General features: G+C 38.2%; 1 protein-coding gene across 3 annotated transcripts in view; it reads right to left on the bottom strand.

The window, feature by feature from the left end:
* Positions 1–863: 863 nt before the first annotated feature.
* The window catches only part of LOC149224886 (AUGMIN subunit 8-like), a 32,856-nt gene continuing 15,805 nt past the window's right edge, over positions 864–17,914 (bottom strand). For 2 of the 3 annotated variants that reach the window (XM_089386316.1, XM_089386315.1), the window contains exons 4-7: positions 2,603–2,719; positions 2,373–2,462; positions 2,015–2,122; positions 1,224–1,916 (exon numbers count right to left, since the gene is read on the bottom strand). In XM_089386316.1, the coding sequence (XP_089242442.1) occupies positions 1,794–1,916; positions 2,015–2,122; positions 2,373–2,462; positions 2,603–2,719 (438 nt within the window). In that variant the 3' untranslated portion in view covers positions 1,224–1,793. Of the gene's footprint in view, positions 1,917–2,014; positions 2,123–2,372; positions 2,463–2,602; positions 2,720–17,914 lie in introns of all 3 variants that reach the window. The other variant, XR_016249551.1, reaches the window with a different exon arrangement.

The raw sequence follows: 17,914 nt of genomic DNA, 5'->3' as shown, positions 1-17,914 counted from the left end.
TACAATAACAAAGAGTTAATAGCACAGCGCACACCAGTTAAAATAGACTAGTTTAATATTCATCTGCATTTTTGTTCATGCCCTGAAACAAAGCAAGAATTATGAAAATGGACTCGGCAAAAGGCTCTCAAACTACACTGAACTGCAACATGCTCGCAATAAAAATCTTCTGCCACGCGGCTTACTAAACATCCATGTGATGGAAAAAATAGGACAAAAACAACTGTTTTTTATGTTGAATTAAAATACGTCCCAGAGCACCATTTACTTGCCATGATTGTTCTGATAAAACGAAGCATGGTTAATTTGATAGAAATTAGTCCATGAAAGAAAAACAGCTCACCTAAATCCACAGATAAAGGAAACAAATTCAAGCATGGGAAAGACATAATCTTCCGAACCCCAATTAAGTCTGTAAAACCAAACCAAAGTCCAGGTTATGTACAAATAGAACCAGCACCCAAGTCTAGAAAAGACGGCATTTAATTATTGAATCCAAGAATAATTGGCACTATTTTAGCGGGCTTAAAAATGGTGTAGTGATCATCTGTATCGCTGATACTGTGTATCAATTGTTAAGTATATCTAGTTACTGATTATCAGATCAGAATGATATCATTTCATATGTTTTCGAATGTATCTAGATACAATCCATAGAACGTGTAATATTACATCCCTACTACTCACCAGAAAGTGATAATTTTGAAAGGAAAAAATGAACAGCATTGAGACTAAAATGAGACCTATGATGTATGAGGAGTTAATAATGAGCAAAACAAATATTTACAATCCAACATATTTGATGCCTGAGACAATCATGGTGACCTTCCAAAGTTCATTGATAAGAGACTCACTGAGCTTGCTGTCATAAATGATGTTTGTCTTGGCATCATACAATCCAAATGGGCATAAAATGTGTTCTATGCCTGATTTTGTGCAAAATAGGCACTACATATCCCGAATCTGTCTTATAGTCCCAAAGGAAAGTAGCAAAACGTAGATATAACAATTGAACTTCCAAGGGACTGAAGGCACGCTTTTGCGATGCCCCTTCATTATACAATGGGTTTCTGTTCATATTGGCTTAATGAAGCTTGTATAGCACTAACTATACATAAACCAGTCATATAGCCGTGTAAATCTTTCAAAAATAAGAGAGATTCATTATATGAAATACAGTTGGATTTGACATGTAACCCAGCCATATAGTAGAGACAAGTAACTGAGTAACAGCCTTTGCTAGCTGGTTTCAAAATGCTTGTAATCGTAAAGCCAAGAATTAGAGATACAATTCATTTGGCTTTCTTTTGTCAAAGTACATGTTCAATAACTGCTAAAAAATAGAGATAGTGTGCAAAACGGCACTAATCCCGAAGGTTTATAACAGGTCCCCAGTCAAAAAGTGGGAACAGGGCATGCAATCTTCTGAAGTACACCGCTTACATGTAAAATATCCCATCAAACTGATTTTGGAACTCAGATTTGATGAAAATGTGTATACAAATCACTGCAATGTGTATCAAGATTTTCTTGAAAGGTGAGCATTAGACCATGTTAATATAGACATTAGAGAGAATCTTCATGCACAAGAAACAAATGCAGCAGATCCAGACAAATCAACTAACTATTTTACATTTCTTTTACTACCTTTGGCTTGAGACGCAAGATGCCATTCCTGCAGCAAGAAGCAAAGTGGCCTCCACCTCCAACTTTTCCACGTCAGTGCAAAAGCAGTTTGATCAACTATTAGTCTCACAATAAAAATGATACATCATACAAACTAAAAAATCTCCTTATGTCGGATTTCGTCGTCCAAAATCTACAGCAACTGCACTATTGTCCATTGACTTTTCTGAACCCCAACATCTCCCTTGTTTTAGTTGAATTGAATGTGCCCTCAAACTGGATTCCTCTACCTGGGGGAATAAGAGTAATGTTAGTGTCCAACTTTGGCACTTAATACTCAAGTAAAGCTCTAGCTTCCAATGTTTAAAAATTAAAACCTGATCTTTACCTCCATTGCTGCTGTTGTAGCTAAAAAATCTACACATTCATCCAATAAGGCTTTCTCTTGAGCAGCAACCTCTGCAAGCTCAGAAACTAGATGATTCATCCCCTCTACCTGCAGTTAAAAAGAATAAAATTAAAAAAAATATATACCTTATGAAGTATCGCAAACAAATAGGATAATAGCAATAAATGGAGAAACAAATAGTGTGACATCAACAGAAAATATTCAAGATACCATATCATAATATAACGTTGTCATTTTAAACTTGAAGAATCAAGCTATGACATCAACAGAAAATATTCAAGATACCATAATATAACGTTGTCATTTTAAACTTGAAGAACAACATAGCTTGATTTACCTTTGGCAACAACGAGCAAATGGAGGAACCCATTGCTTGCATCACATCAACCGCAGAACTAACAGCTTCCTTCACTGCTTGAATATCAGCCTGCATTTGGGTCTAGTTAGGATTTCTTCCTGACCATTTCAATAACTCCTCAATCAACAATTTGGCATTTTTTTGCATAATAAGATAGAACGCGTAAATTGACTGCAAGCACTATTCCCATTTTAATAAACGAACCATACCCTTGCACCACCAGTGACTGGAAGCCGAAGAGTTGCAGCTTCCAGAGCTTCAACAGCTCCTGATAAAGAATTTGAATGATCTCTTTCCAGCAATGCCCATTCTTCCAGATATAACATCTGCATTAATTTAATTTAATTTTATTAAATATGAATGTCCACTAGCAGCCAAACTCAGCCAATGGGACTGTAAAAAGTACAAATATCAGATAAAGTGAGCACAGGGAATGCTAAAGCATCACTGAAAGCAATACAACAAAAGGATAGGTGTTAAACTTTCATGACAAGAAAAGCAAATCTGCACTCATAGAATCAATTCCTACAGTTAACAATTGAAGTTTAGAAAACACCTATCCAAAAAGCAGCTCTGCTTAAACAAAGTGCTGTAAGGAATACTCAAGAGTGTAGACATTGCATATCACGAGGTTAGACCAAACTGATGGAAAACTTAAGATTAAATCTACATAAACAGTGATCTGGAAAATCACAACAGCATACAAGAAATCAGTAGCAGCAATTACATCTCTTGCTATTATCCATGGAAAAAAGAATTTACACAATTTGGTATCACGCACAAGCCACGCAAAATCACTGTACTAACCTAGCTACCTCTCTAGCAGAATCCCTCCACTAAAATGAATGAACTACAACAGATGCTAAAGTAACACACACCTTGCCCATCGAAAAACAAAACTCCATTCTCTGAAATTCATTTAAAACACACTGAAAAGAACAGCCATGGAAAAACAATATTTGTTGCTAATACTTGTTGTAAATCATATTGACTCCTCTCCTCTGCCCTATCTAACCAGTGGATCCTCCTCGCCTGTTTATAAGACAAATAAGAGGAAGTTACAAAACAGGTTACCAACAGCCTCAAGAGTGGTGCACCCCACATGCATGGAATACATGTGTGATGCATGTGCGACTCCCAAAACAACTATGCCATGCATACAGTGTAATGTTGAAATTTGGGGCAGCTATGGGACAAATTTCCTATGAGAAACCCTACTGCCCCAAGGAAAACCCAACTGCCACAAAGGAAGGCTCATCGAGCCCTAAAAAAGATTTATATTGGTCAAAAGGAAAATTCATTTGCATAAAAGGGAGAAAAATTATTATTAATTTGATAACAATTTTGGGAAAGAAATCATTTGGAAAATATATTTAAGAAGAAAATTGAATGAGTTTTCCCTCCTAGATTTCAATTCGGCCATCCAAACTGACATGTCAGCTTGCCCAAGGGTCATAACCCTTCACAGGTGGCAACAACTATAAATTGCCAATCTTTGTGGCTCATTTTGGGACATCAATCTCGCAATCTGAGGCTCGTGTATCTCTGAGATTCGTATGGTTATGAGGATCTGTGCTCTGTATGTCTCTAAGGTCTGATTATCTCTGTTCAAGGCTCATATCTTATCTCACGGGCTCGCTCTATCTCTGTCGCAGGCTCGCTCTATGTCTTGTGGCATGATCTCACTCTATGTTTTGTAACGTGAATCTCGCACTGCTCTGTGACATGGATCTCTCTATACTCTGGCCCAAATTTACAGTGATACGCATTTCTCAATGGCTCGCTCCATGGCTTGCATTACAGTGATGTATGGCTCGCTCTATGGCTTGCATTACAGTGATGAAAGCATAGTTTTAAAATTCGGCCGAATCGAATCCGAAACGGTCGAGTTGATCCGAGTCATTGGAGGATTTTATGACTCGGCAGAAAAACCAGTTCGGGAGGCGGAGTCATGACTGACTCGGCCGAGTTATTGCATGACTCGGCCGAGTCAATCATGACTCGGTCAACCCGGCCGTTTCCACATCTACTCGGCCGAGTCATTAAATCTAGCGAGTCCCCACAAAAAACAGCGATTTTTCTAAAATTTTTTAACTTTTTAACATTTAGCTGATTGTTGGGGACTCCAAGGTGTTTTCTAAATTGGTTAAGTGCTATTTGGGGTCCATTCACCTCTCCTAGTATTGATATGCTACTCAAATTTCATGGTAATGTTAAATTCTTAAAGTAAAAGTGACATTCTCCTTAATCTTCATTTTCATCCTTTTACTTAAATTTTTAACATTACCATGAAATGACTCAGGATGTTTGAGAGTGGTTCCGGCTTCATTGGATTTCATATGGAGAAAGTAGAATTTTAGATTTCATTCAAAATTCAGCAGACTTATCAGATTTTCAGGATTTCAGGATTTCAGGATTGGAGGATTGCAATGTTTCCATTGAATTTTGTCCTGTAGTAGGGTATGGAACTCGTATTTAACCAAGAGCACCAATCCCTCTTTGTACCTTGATGTTAGTGACATTGGTTGTCGAACTTCTCCAGGATTCGCTCCCAAACCAGGAGCTTCTGAAAATGTCGCTCCAGCTCCCGTTTTCGCTCCCGCTCCCAAGTAACACTGAGCCAGATGATGTTGGCAACTCTAGCAGTAGCCAGTAGTACTGGTCACAGAGTTTTGTTGTAGAGGCCATTTATAGCCTCCTTGGTTATTTGTTTTTGTTTTGATCTCTATATCATCATCGTGTATGTATTGGACAATGCACTGGGTGCCATTTTGATATAATGGATATATTCATGAGCCTACTTTGATAATATGTTGTCTTCTATCTATATTCTAATGTTGTGTGTTTGGAAACATGAATGAAAATCTTTAAAATTATGTGTTTTTCTAAAAAATAAATATTTAATGTATTTTTTACAACGACCGAGTCATTGAAATCTAGTCGGCCGAGTCGATACTGAGTCGGAGTCGGAGTCGGAGTCGACCCTCGGCCGAGTCGGAGTCGAAGTCGGAGTTTTAAAACATTGGATGAAAGAGCTCATTATATTACTCTGTGGCATGGCTTGTATTCATACTTCTCTATGGCTCGAATTGTATCTAACTGTGGATCGCATCTTTGTGGCACACATTAGTATTTCTGTGATGGTTCGATTTGTATTCACAGTGACTAGTATCTATCTGCGGATTGTATTGTATTTCTGTTTGTGGCTCAAATTGTATTAATAGTAGCTTGCATGACAGTGACTAGTATTACCTTCTCTGTAGAGCACATTCATTACAGGTGCTCGTATACTCTTCTCTATAGACACATTGTTATTCTGTAGCTCACATTTGGTATCACTTTGAATCACATAACACAGTGGTTCACCTTCTTATCTATGTGGCTCGCAATTATATTGCAATGGCTTGCTTTCTTATGTGATTTGCAATTATATTGTATAACAGTGATTTAGAGACTTATGGCAATGTACAACAATCCTCATGACAATAATGGATAGTAGTAATCTTGACAACAGTGATAACAGTGATTCGCTCCTATGGCTATGATCTTGATACATATGTAAAAGGCAGCATCCTTTGATATATCCTTAACATGACAGCAACCCTAATATGGAAGTGACTTTGATACATGACAGTGACCCCGATGAATGACATGGTAGTGACTCTGATGAATGACATAGCAGTAGCCTTGATGAAGGATATGGCAGTGGCCCTGATGAATGACATGAGGCCTGATGTGATCAATGTATCTCATTCTTATTGTACTTTGTATCTCAGCTGAACATTTGATGAATATTTGAAGAAGAATCTGGTTGGGTTTTCCCCCATTGTGGGGTTTTGCCCTAGTCTCTGACCTAAATCCTGGTGTCTCTATTGTGCATGCTTTTCTTCTATTGTTCTCTTCTGTTCCGCTGCATTGTTAATGTTATTGTTCTCTCTACATAATTTCTAATGATGTGATGTTATGGGGTGAATGTAATATGTAAATGATGAAAATTTTGAAAAAATGCAATTATCTACAGAAGATAACAATATAGCTCTAAAAATTAACATGTAACTCCTAGAGTAACTGTGCCTTGCATGTGGCAATCTCTCTTTGAATAGTGTGCCACATCCAAAAGAAAACCTCCTAAATCCTGGTGTCTCTATTGTGCATGCTTTTCTTCTATTGTCATCTTCTGTTCCGCTGCATTGTTAATGTTATTGTTCTCTCTACAGAATTTCTAATGATGTGATGTTATGGGGTGAATGTAATATGTAAATGATGAAAATTTTGAAAAATGCAATTATCTACAGAAGATAACAATATAGCTCTAAAAATTAACATGTAACTCCTAGAGTAACTGTGCCTTGCATGTGGCAATCTCTCTTTGAATAGTGTGCCACATCCAAAAGAAAACCTCCTAGAATAGTGAACAATGCATGAGGGAATCTTTCCAAAATAATTATACCTTACATGCAAGAATCTCTCCTAGAGTAATGCAACATGCATGCATGAAACTCCCACGGTCTACATGTGCCTTGCATGCATCAGGATCTACACCCTTGTAGAATAGAACACGCATGCACATGCCTTACTCATGAGGTAATACGTGTTCTACTCCATCACATATTCATAAGCAACATACCATCCTTGCATGAAGATCTCCCTCTCACACAAGTGTGCCCTTCCTCCAGCAAAAGGTTAGCAAGCAACAAATTGAATTCATGAAAACGAAAGGAAATGGAAAACACAATCAGAGCAACCAGGGAAGCTAAGACTCCCTCTTTCCATAGAATGAGTTCTCCAACAAATCAAGATACTATCACAACATCTCAAATATCCCATTTAATTGGAGCTTCAAAAAAATGTTAACTACTTAAGAATTTGAAGGAATGTAAACCACAACCATTGCCCCCTTCTGTACTTCGAAATTTCTTCTGAATATTCAAGGAATACTTCCCTTGTTCAAGGAAGACTTCATCATTGGCCTACCAAAGTCCAATATCCTTCATGTGAACTTTATAGGAAAATTTATTCTCATACCACATCATGAGTTGTTCAAAACTTCTTGTAACGATGAAAACTCATATTGATACAATAACAAGACAAGAATCAGATTTATCTAGAAAGCAAAGATAAAGATCTCCACAGATCTTGGAAAATCCCAACATGGGTAACATTCATCCATCTTGAAATACCAAGATCGTGGTGTGTTCATTAGCCCATAAGGAAAGGGAACTTATCACCTTATAAACATAGGTATCTCACCCATGTATCTCAAATCCTTTGGCCACTATAGAATATGACTCAACAAGGTCAACTCCCTCTAAGCCTGTCATGGTACTCTTCAATACTCCCATGAGCTCCAAGCTTTGAATCAATCACTGATTCCTCAAACAGTTTTGAAACACTCCCCCAAATAGCATCCTGCATGTGCCAACTCAAAGCTAGAATGATACTCCTCCGTCATGGCATCCCACCTCAAAGCAGATCAATCAAAAATCACCAACCAACCACAAGTCCATTGTGATTATCTTAGAGAACAAATCCGCTCCAATCACTGCCCACAAGAAACCTCTCACGGGTTCAATGTGCCTATCTTAGGCAAGAAATGCACTCCAATCATTGGAGCAACCCACTTCTCACAAGTCCTGAACCTATCATAGTTCAATAAACAGAACTCCAATCACTAGAGCTTTCTTAGGCATCACACCCACGGCCCTCTCACAGGTTTTGGTGTGTATCATAAGCATAGATCTGCACCAACCTCGGGAGCTTCCTCAGCATCCCACCCAAAAAATTATTAGATAATAGTTTGCCCTTACAAGAAAATGAACTCCTCCATGCACCAGACAAATCACTCCAACCATTGAACCATAAACCCCTTACAAGGGCACCTATGACCTTTCAAACATGGGAATCTCATCCATGTATCTCAAATCCTTTGGCCACTAAAGAAAATGCCTCAACAAGGTTTGTAGGATCCGTCCCCCACCGCCCCCCCCCCCCCGCCCCCACGATCAGGAGGCAGAACTGCATCCGGTACGGATCCACCACTAATCCTCCAGCAGAACCGCAGATCCAAAAATCAGATCCACGGTTCCGCCATTTTTTGGCAATTCCTGGAAAATCAGATCCGTGGATCTAGAAAGGATTGGTTGCAGATCTGTGGAGACTGCAGATTGCGAGCAGATCCAAGAGGTGGTGGATGGTTCACGCGGTTCCGCAATGCTTTTTTTGTTTTTTTTTTGGAAATTTCAAATTGTTATCTGAGGAACTACGCTTTCTGAATACTCCCAACGTGCCCCTTCATGCCTAGAAACAGAAAGAGCAATAGAGAGGAAAAGTAAAATGCCTAGAAAGAGAAACAAAGAAGCACTCAGAAGCCACAAGTACAAGATGGACAGTATATTCAAATGTTAGGATGTAGACGTATTCATAATATTTGAAACATGTTGAAGGCATAATTATATGACCTCCAATATTTAATTGCCTAAGATTGTTTGTTGTAACCCACCAAAGTATTTGGCACTATGCAAAAAGCTACCAACAGTCGCTCCAATAAAAGTTAAAACTAAAAACTATTTATTCTTGTATCTTAGAGTTGATACCGATATATAACAAATTTCTTCATTTTTGTATTCAATCTTCTGTGATTCATACTTAATTAAGCAAAGTCTTTTGGTAGAAATCACATAAGAGAAATTTTTGGCCGACGCGTTTTGAACCAACAAGTGTGGTTCATCATCAGGACCATATGAAGAGGCATAAACTACTGAATACTCCCAACGTCATGCATAAACTTCAAAATCTTCTCCTTGTGGGTGGATTCAAGAACCTCGTATATCTTGTATTTGTAATAAATAATATCGTCGACTATTTTGTACCTGTCATCTTGGATGAGTCTGTTGGTTAGCACACATGCAAACTAGTAGTCAGCGTATTCCGCTGAGGGATGAGCCTTCCAATCTTATATAAGTTCTATGAGGGAACATGTTGTCAGTTTCCTGGAAAGTGCATCAGCGACAACATTCATTTTCCCCTTTACATACTCAATATCAAAATCATAGGCTTGAACTTTTCTTACCCACTTCTGTTGTCATTCGTTCAAGTCTTTTTGCTCCAAAAAATGGCGTAAATTTTTGTGGTTTGTCTAGAGTATGAACCTGTTTCCCACCAAATACTGTCTGAATTTAGCCAAAGCGTGCATGATAGTGAGTGTCTCTTTATCGTATCGTATATGGAGTAAAGTTTCCCGGTATCCTAGAGCTTCCAACTTTCTAATGCAATGGGGTGGCCCTTTTGCATTAAGACAACCCCGATCCCTTCTCCTGATGCATCATATTCGTATACAAAGGGCTTACTAAATTCGAGGAGAGCCAAAACTGGACATGAGCTCATTACTTCTTTGAGCTTTTTAAACGACTTGTCGGATTCATCTGTCCACCTAAATGCTCCTTTCTTGGTTAAATCTGTCAAAGGTTGTTAATTTTAGATAACAATGGTATGTTCTATGCTTAGCACAATAGCAATTTCCAATTTCAATAGCAACCACAATTATCACATTGATAGTAAAAGCAGATAGAACATAAAATTAAATGCAGAAGACAAGCCAAAACAAGAGGACACCAGATTTGGTGGATGCTAAGGAAAAACCCCAATGTGGGGAAAACCCTTTGATCAATTCTTCTTATTATTAAATCAAAAGTTTAGCAGAGAGAGTACAAAAGTCAAATTGACTTGCCCAATACAAAGTCAAAACAACCCTGTAAATTTATGTAGTCAAACTTGAGCGCTAACCAAAAAGTCAATGTTGGTCAAAACAACAACAAATCATCCTCCAAGCAACTCGGTCTTCCTTGGTCAAACTCAGCCTGATCAAGAGGATAAATTCAACCCAAAACAACTCGGTCAAATTCAGTGAAAGGAGTGAGGAAACTGCTATAATTTTTTGTGGTCAAACAGTACTCAACCCAAGTCAAATGCCAGAATTTCTCGATTTTTGTGCCTAGCAATGCAGCCTAGAAAAATCGAACCTTTGACCTCAGAAACACAATCAAACTTGCTTAGAAACCCCTCAATCAATGTTGGTCAAACGTGTCTGAAGTCTGAAATTTCGGCCTATAATTCTACCCAGAAAATATGTCCTTGCCACACGTGAGAGAGAGACACTGCCCCATAGATGTGCAAGCCAATCTGATGAAGAGAGAGAAGAATGAATGTGCCAAATGAGATATGAGGTCTCTTGTATTTATACAATTCGTTGTGGGTCAAGGGACACATCCATTAGGCTCCTTAAGCGTGCATGATGATGAGTCTGACCTGTACAATTTGCACATGTGTGGGCATAAATTCAAAATCACACTTCTGCTTGCCCGAATGAGATGATCTATCTTGGACCTCTCGACAAAAGGAATCCAATGCAATCATCATCTCCATCAAAATCCAACAGACTTATCTGTTTTTCAAGATTTCAGGATTGGGGGGATTGCAATGTTTCCATTGGATTTTATCATGTACTAGGGTATGGAACTTGTATTTAATCAAGAGAACCAAGCCCTCTATGCAGGGGAGACTCCCAATAATGAAGAGCATGTAGGGTACTAGGGTATGAAACTTGTATTTAATCAAGAGCACTAAGGTCGTTCAACTATGTAAGAGGAGACTCCCAATCAAGCACGAGACAAGAAATTAGAAATTTCTCGTGGCTGATTTTGGATATTTCTATTTTCATTATGTGATCATTCATGAGTAAATGTGATGTAAATTTAGAGACTTATAGTTTATGCATTGACAATTGACAATTTTATCATAATGTAATAAATTAGAATGTATCATATATGCTTTATGATTGAACATATTTCTTAAATGTCCTAATATATATATATATATATATATATATATATATATTCGCGTTTCCCCGTTTCCAAAATTTTGGGAGGAAGCGTATCGTATCGGTTCCTGTTTCGGAAACTCGTACCCGTTTCCCCGTTTCAGAAACTCGTACCCGTTTCCCCGTTTCGTGCAACCTAGTGTCCAATTTTTGCACCCAAGCTCTTGTTGTACATTTAGATGATCCATCAAATGAGGGAAGGGAAAGTTTACTCACCTTGTATATTAGATCAAAATTAAGTTGTCCCTTGGGTCTATGTCTAGTCCTTCTAAAACTAGCGAAGCCAATAGAAGGAGTCATCGATCGTTGCTTCCTCAATTCATAAATAATCAAGCCGCAACAAACCAAGAAAACACGCGAGCAGCCATGACAAAAAATCCTTGTTGCTTCCATGTTCATTAACCAAATTCATACCCACAGAATTCACTGCCCAGCCAAAGCCCTTGTGCCAAAACGGATAAAAGAAATAGGGATGTCAACTAGGGTGGAATCTTTCACCACCGAAATTGACAAGATAGAAGGATCTTAAAACCTTCAGAGCTAATGCTCAAAAAACAAAATGAGATGATCCACACTTGACGATCCAAAATGAATTCATCCCTCTCATATTTATAGATTTCCTAGAGGGGTTTCTTCTTCTAAAGTGATTGAGTAAACTTTACTCCAAGCCCCAACTTCAGGTTTCTTCGACCAGCTGCCCCAAAACTTGCCCAACAGTGGGAATTTTTGGGTTTTTCTCCTTATAGAGGACTATAGCCTACAGGCATGTATAGGCTATTTCGTCTCGTTCATCCTCAATTCATAGAGGACATTACAGTGTTCTCGATTCACCTTCTTGTTGTTGAGCAATTGGCACACGACAGTTTGCTCCCAACTTGTGTCATGGCATTGAATTGCAGGGGGGTGAGTGTGTCTTGAGAAATCTCATGCATGTGAGATGCAGCAGTGGAATTTTAAAAGAACGTTTACTTTCACAATTCATTCAAAGTATTCATCCATGTCAATCCATTCACAGGAACATTGTAAGGAGCAAGCAGATCACTGACACAGACAACAAAGATCTTAAAATTAGTATCCCTGCCCTAATACTTTGCTTGAAAATCGATCCCATTCCTCTCACAATTACATACATTTTTTACTGGGCTCTAAACAGAAATAACAAAATACTGGAGATCTAAAAGCAAGCCCTAGAAAATCAACGACTGTCTCTTGCTATGAGTTAGCAGCGGGATATTTTCAATCTTATTTATGTTCAGTTTTATCTCCAGCTTAATACACACCAAGGACCATGATATGTTATCTTCCTATCACTATCTCGACTCCAAACAACTGAGGTGCAAGTAGCATGTTTCTTTGTATCTGTAATGTGCATTTTCCAATCTTCAACATAATGTAGAAAACAGAGCTCAGGGTCAGGGTTAATCATCAGCATGCAATATAACAAATCAACAAGTTCGTTGGGCTCTGACCATAGTTTTAAAAACCGGTTACTGGTCTAACCGGCCGATTAGCAAGCCCGTCGGTCTAAACCGGCCAAAAAACCCGGTTTGAATGCCCATTTCTCCATTTTTTGCCCTAACCGATGAAAACCGGCCAGTTTAGGACAAAACGGGCCGGTTTGCATCAAACTGGCTGGTTCTGTCCTAAACCGGCCGGTTTTAGGCACGCCCACCGTAAAGTTAAAAAAGCATATTTCTGACTGTGTTTTAGGGGTTTTGGGGGGAAACTAAAGGTGTTTCAACCCTAACAATGTTGGCAATTAATGGTAATGTTAAATTTCATCCTTTTACTTAAATTTTTAACATTACCATGAAATGACTCATGATGTTTGAGAGTGGTTTCGACCTCTTTGGATTTCATATGGAGAAACTAGAATTTTAGATTTCACTCAAAATTCAGCAGACTTAATTCATGGTTTGGGGGTAAACAATAAATGCAATCGGAGCTCCAAATGATGAGCAAAACTCTTGATCTAGATCCCATTGTGTTGGACGATATTGATCCAACATCAGAATGGGTGGAGGAGACTAAGACTGTGTTTGAGGCTGATTTTGATATCGACATGGCTTTAGTGGGGGATGAAGCAGATTATGTGGTGGCATCAGAACCAGGATCAGTAGCAGCATCAAGAAAAGGCAAAGAACCAATGGAAGGCACTAGTCATGCAGGTCGCCAAACTTGTGCTTCCATTAGGTCCACTTCTATTGTCATTGGTGCCATTGATACTGAGGTTGCAAATCAGGCTGAGGCATCCTCAAACTCTGAACCAAATGATGTCTATGTAGCTCCTGATGATGATCCTGTGTCTAGTAGTGGTGATGAACTTGATGATTAATCATGTGTACACTGTAGACTTGTAGTAGGCCAATGGCCTCATAGCTTACAACATTGTTTTTGGACTTTATAGGCCATTTAGAGCCTCATTTCTTATGTATTTTCCTATTTTGTCGATGATATGTATTGCACTCAGTGCCATTTTGATATATTCACCTTTACATGGTATATAAATGAGCAAACTTTGCATATTTTGTCTCTATTGGCTTGGAATCATCTTAAAAGTAGTTTTGTTTCATTAAAAATTAATTATTTAATGTCTTTTTTTAAAACCGGTTCGTTTAGACCAAACCAGTCCCGGTTAGACCGGTTCCGATCGGTAAACCGGTTCATTAGGTGGACCGGTCCGGTCACCAGTTCCGGTTTTAGAAACATTGGCTCTGACACAGTCGTAGACTGGTGTGAGTTCACAAGAACTAGCATAGGTTTAATTTTCAGTGCATTCCATTTGGCGCTACCTAAGAATCCCTGAAATGATACATCCCATGAGCTCGATGTAGAAAATCCATGAAAATTCTGATCTGCTTGAATGAACAAATCTGAAACTAACTTGCGACCCAAGACACAATTTTCTCTACTAAATTTGCAGCGGAATAGAACAGAAATAAATCACAGTCACACAGTAATCAAGACACAAAAAATTTCCAGGGAACACAACTGGGAAAACCCTCTCCTAGCTGTAGAAATTTTATTGACAAAGTTGAGCAATAGAATTAATTACAAGGCAAATCGTTTCACCAGAGAACTCACTGTTCTCACTGCTAAAACTTAGCTGAAACCTGCTTGCAAGAAACCCCGGTCTCAACTCCTAAATCCTTGCGCTGGCCCGGAAATTTCCTCCTATTTCCTAGCGCACAGCAGCAAGAATTTTCTCTGCCAAAACCGAGTATAGGTCTCTCCTTCACGCTCTTCCTAGCTCTGATAGCTCACACACCAAAACTGGTGCAATCACTCACAAACCCGTGAGCTCTATTGTCTTGTCTCACAACCTTGTGCTCACAAAACAATGAATAATTCTGTGCCTTGGTCCTCCTCATATGCTTTTCGAATAGGCTAAATCTGGCAAGTTATATTTTTGAAACTCAAACTAGTGATTGATGAGTTAACTGAGTCTAACTGACTCATGCAACTCGGCCTTCCTCAATTTAGAACTTGAGACTCACTCGCTTGTCTTTTCCAAGGATAACTCACACTAGAAGACAACAAACTGAGCCTTCCACTCGTGCTTATCTGTCAAACTGCTTCATGAACTGTCCTAACTTATGGGAATCCGTCTTAAATTTTAGGAACTCGTCCTAACTTTTAGGAACTCATGCATGCTAAGGAAAACTGCTTCTTGGTCTCTTTGACTAAGGCACAAATCAAAGGAGGACCTTTCTCACTACTATTTTCAACACTTGATGCTTATTTTAAAGAAATAAGCATCAAAATATTCATTCTTGTAGTAAGCATTGTATATCTACTTAGACATAAATCACATCACAGCATCAATTACTTCAAAGAAAGCTATATAAGGACCATTACAAAGTCTGCTAAATTATAGGAAATTTAGACTTTTCTTTTTCGGTTTTGCACAAATTCAGGTTAATGAATTCTGTTTACATTAAAAGTGCAATAAATTTGACCATGAGACAACCAACCAACCTTACTGTCCTTTGTCTTTCATCAGTTTTGGCTATGCTCAAAGCAACAGTGTCACCATGGTTATCACCAAACAATTTATGAGAAGATGCTTCTGTATGTAAGGGAATTCACAGAGATGCGTTGGGAAAGTTGAGATACTCTTATATTGGCAAAAATTTTAGTTGAAGACAGATTGAGAAACAATAGTTGTCCATGCTTTGGGAAAGTTGAGATACTCTTATATTGGCAAAAATTTTAGTTGAAGACAGATTGTCAAGGTTTAGCATATATCTTCACATGGTCTCATCTCAATGCATGACAAAGGACATTGTTAGAAACATTAAGAACTCGTACGTTTTTTATGTGACATGTGGAAGTAAAAATAAAGCTCAAGATCTGCTCCTCCAATCAAGGCTTTAAAGTTAAACCTTGAAGAGAATGCCTCTAGTAGGAGAAGACACCTATCAACCATTAGCATGGCATGATTAGGCAAGGCACTCAAGCATTAGTTTGTGTGAATAAACCTAAGGGATGCAATATTCAAGCATTTGGGTCAAGAATTCAACCAGCAGAGAAAGGAAACAAGCATTCATGCAAGACGTGGATGAAAAAATTGCAAAGAGATATGAAAAATACAAGTTGGAAAATAATGGGTCTCGTGTGACTCCAAAATTGCATTTGTCTTTCATAGATTCAAGAATTGAAGAAGTTTATTTTGTACAAAGCTCATAATGTACTACAAGCAAGACATCCAAGCTATAGGAAAACACTCTTAAAATAAAGGAGAGATTATTTTTTATCAAGAACCAAGAAAGAAGTGGTTAAATATTGAAGCATTTTGGCAACATGCATTTTGGCAATATTGAAGAAACAAGCATTGATGCAACATGTGGATGAAGAAACTGCCAAGAGTTATGAAGGATACAAGTTAGAAAATAATGGGTTTCTTGTGGCTCCAAAATTGGATTTGTCTTCAAAGAATTGAGGAATCAAAATCTTTCAATTTTTTATTCATATATCTAGGGAGTAGTTGCTTTAAGACAAATCTCATAATGTACCCCCAGAAAGACATCCAAGCTATAGGAAAACACTTGCAAAATTGAGCAGAGTTTGTTTTTGATCAAGAACAAAGAAAGAAGTTGAATACTGAAGCATTTGGGTCAAAAGTTCTACCAGCAGGTTAAGGAAACAAGCATTGATTCAAGAGATGGATGAAAAAATTGCCAAGAGATCTAAGGATACAAGTGGGAAAATAATGAGTTTCTTGCGGCTCCAAAATTGCATTTGTCTTCCAGGGATTGAAGAATTGAAGAAGTGCATTTTGTACAAAGCTCATATTCTACCCCAAGAAAGCCATCCAAGCTATAGGAAAACACTTGCAAAATTGAGCAGAGTCTATTTTTGATCAAGAACAAAGAAAGAAGTGGTTGAATACTTGGTCCAGTGCTTGGAATGCTAGAAAATTAAGGTGGAGAACAAACATCCAATAGGAAAGTTGCAACATCATGACATTCTAGAGTAGAAGTGAAAAGAAAATTGTCTCAATTTCATTGTTGAACTGCATAAGATCTTTATTATATTTTATTCCAACTTGCCTGTTACAGACAAATCGACTAATATATAAAAAAACAAAGGTAGAGAGTTACAGATACAAAAATGTAAATTGAAATCGATAAAGGAAGACATTAGAATTCCTCAAAGGGGCTAATCCAATTTTATAGGTCACAAGTGATGTCATTTCATTTCCTTACTTGTAGCCTATACTTGCTACCAATGTGTCAAGCATCTATCTTACTCAAGTGACATCCATGCGTGTGTACGTGTTGCTGGAAACCCTTGGAGGAGAGGCCCCAAAACATTGTTCAGCATTTCAGAATTGGATGTGGACAGGAAACACCAGGGAAGCACCACCAAATCTTTCACTAGCATTTCTGTTTGTCAGCAATAGCAATAACATGTTACAACAAAAAATTTCTGAAACAAGTGCAGCACAAGGGACTGGGATTAGTAAATGGTGGAGTGGAAAAAGGTGTTAGGAATGGAACAAATTTTGTTGAAGGGAGAATGAGGTAAGATCTTAACTGTCCATAAACAATGCCATAAAGATTTTTCTCTAGAATAGGCTGCAAAATACTCAGTATCTCACAAATCTTCAAGCAAGTAAAATGAGTTAATAGAGGCAAGCTCAAATTTGCACTGTGAAAACACACCCTACACAGAAAAATGCACAAACAAAAACCCATTAGGGTATGCTGGCAATTGAACCTGACTATTCTCATTGGGTATTTTGGAGAACCTTAGGCTGCAAAATTCTCACTATCTCCAAATCTTCAAGGAAGAAAAACGAGTTAATTGAGGCAGTCTCAGATATTCACTAAGAAAGCACACCCTACACATAAAAATGCACAAACAAAAACCCATTAGGGTATGCTGGCAAATGGGCCTCACTATTTTCATGGGCATTTTTGCATGCCGTTTCTTTGAGACACTTCTTACAAAACATTTTGCCCATCAAGAATTGGGAAACACATGCTAGAAAAGGTGTTTCTCAAGCATTTCCATTTTTTTGTAAGTTTTTCCCAAAACTGCCCTCCTACCATCATGTTTCTGGTGACTATGTACCTCACCTAACCTATACTAATGTTGGGACCATTACAATATTCCAACACTCCCCCGATTTTATGTACAC

The sequence above is a fragment of the Pinus tabuliformis genome, chromosome Q, assembly GCF_031772625.1.
Source record: "Pinus tabuliformis cultivar Carrire ecotype Pingquan chromosome Q, CPIR1, whole genome shotgun sequence".
Lineage (NCBI taxonomy): Eukaryota > Viridiplantae > Streptophyta > Pinopsida > Pinales > Pinaceae > Pinus > Pinus tabuliformis.
Note: the sequence above shows the minus strand (reverse complement) of the source record. Positions and strands in the feature narration are given on the sequence as shown.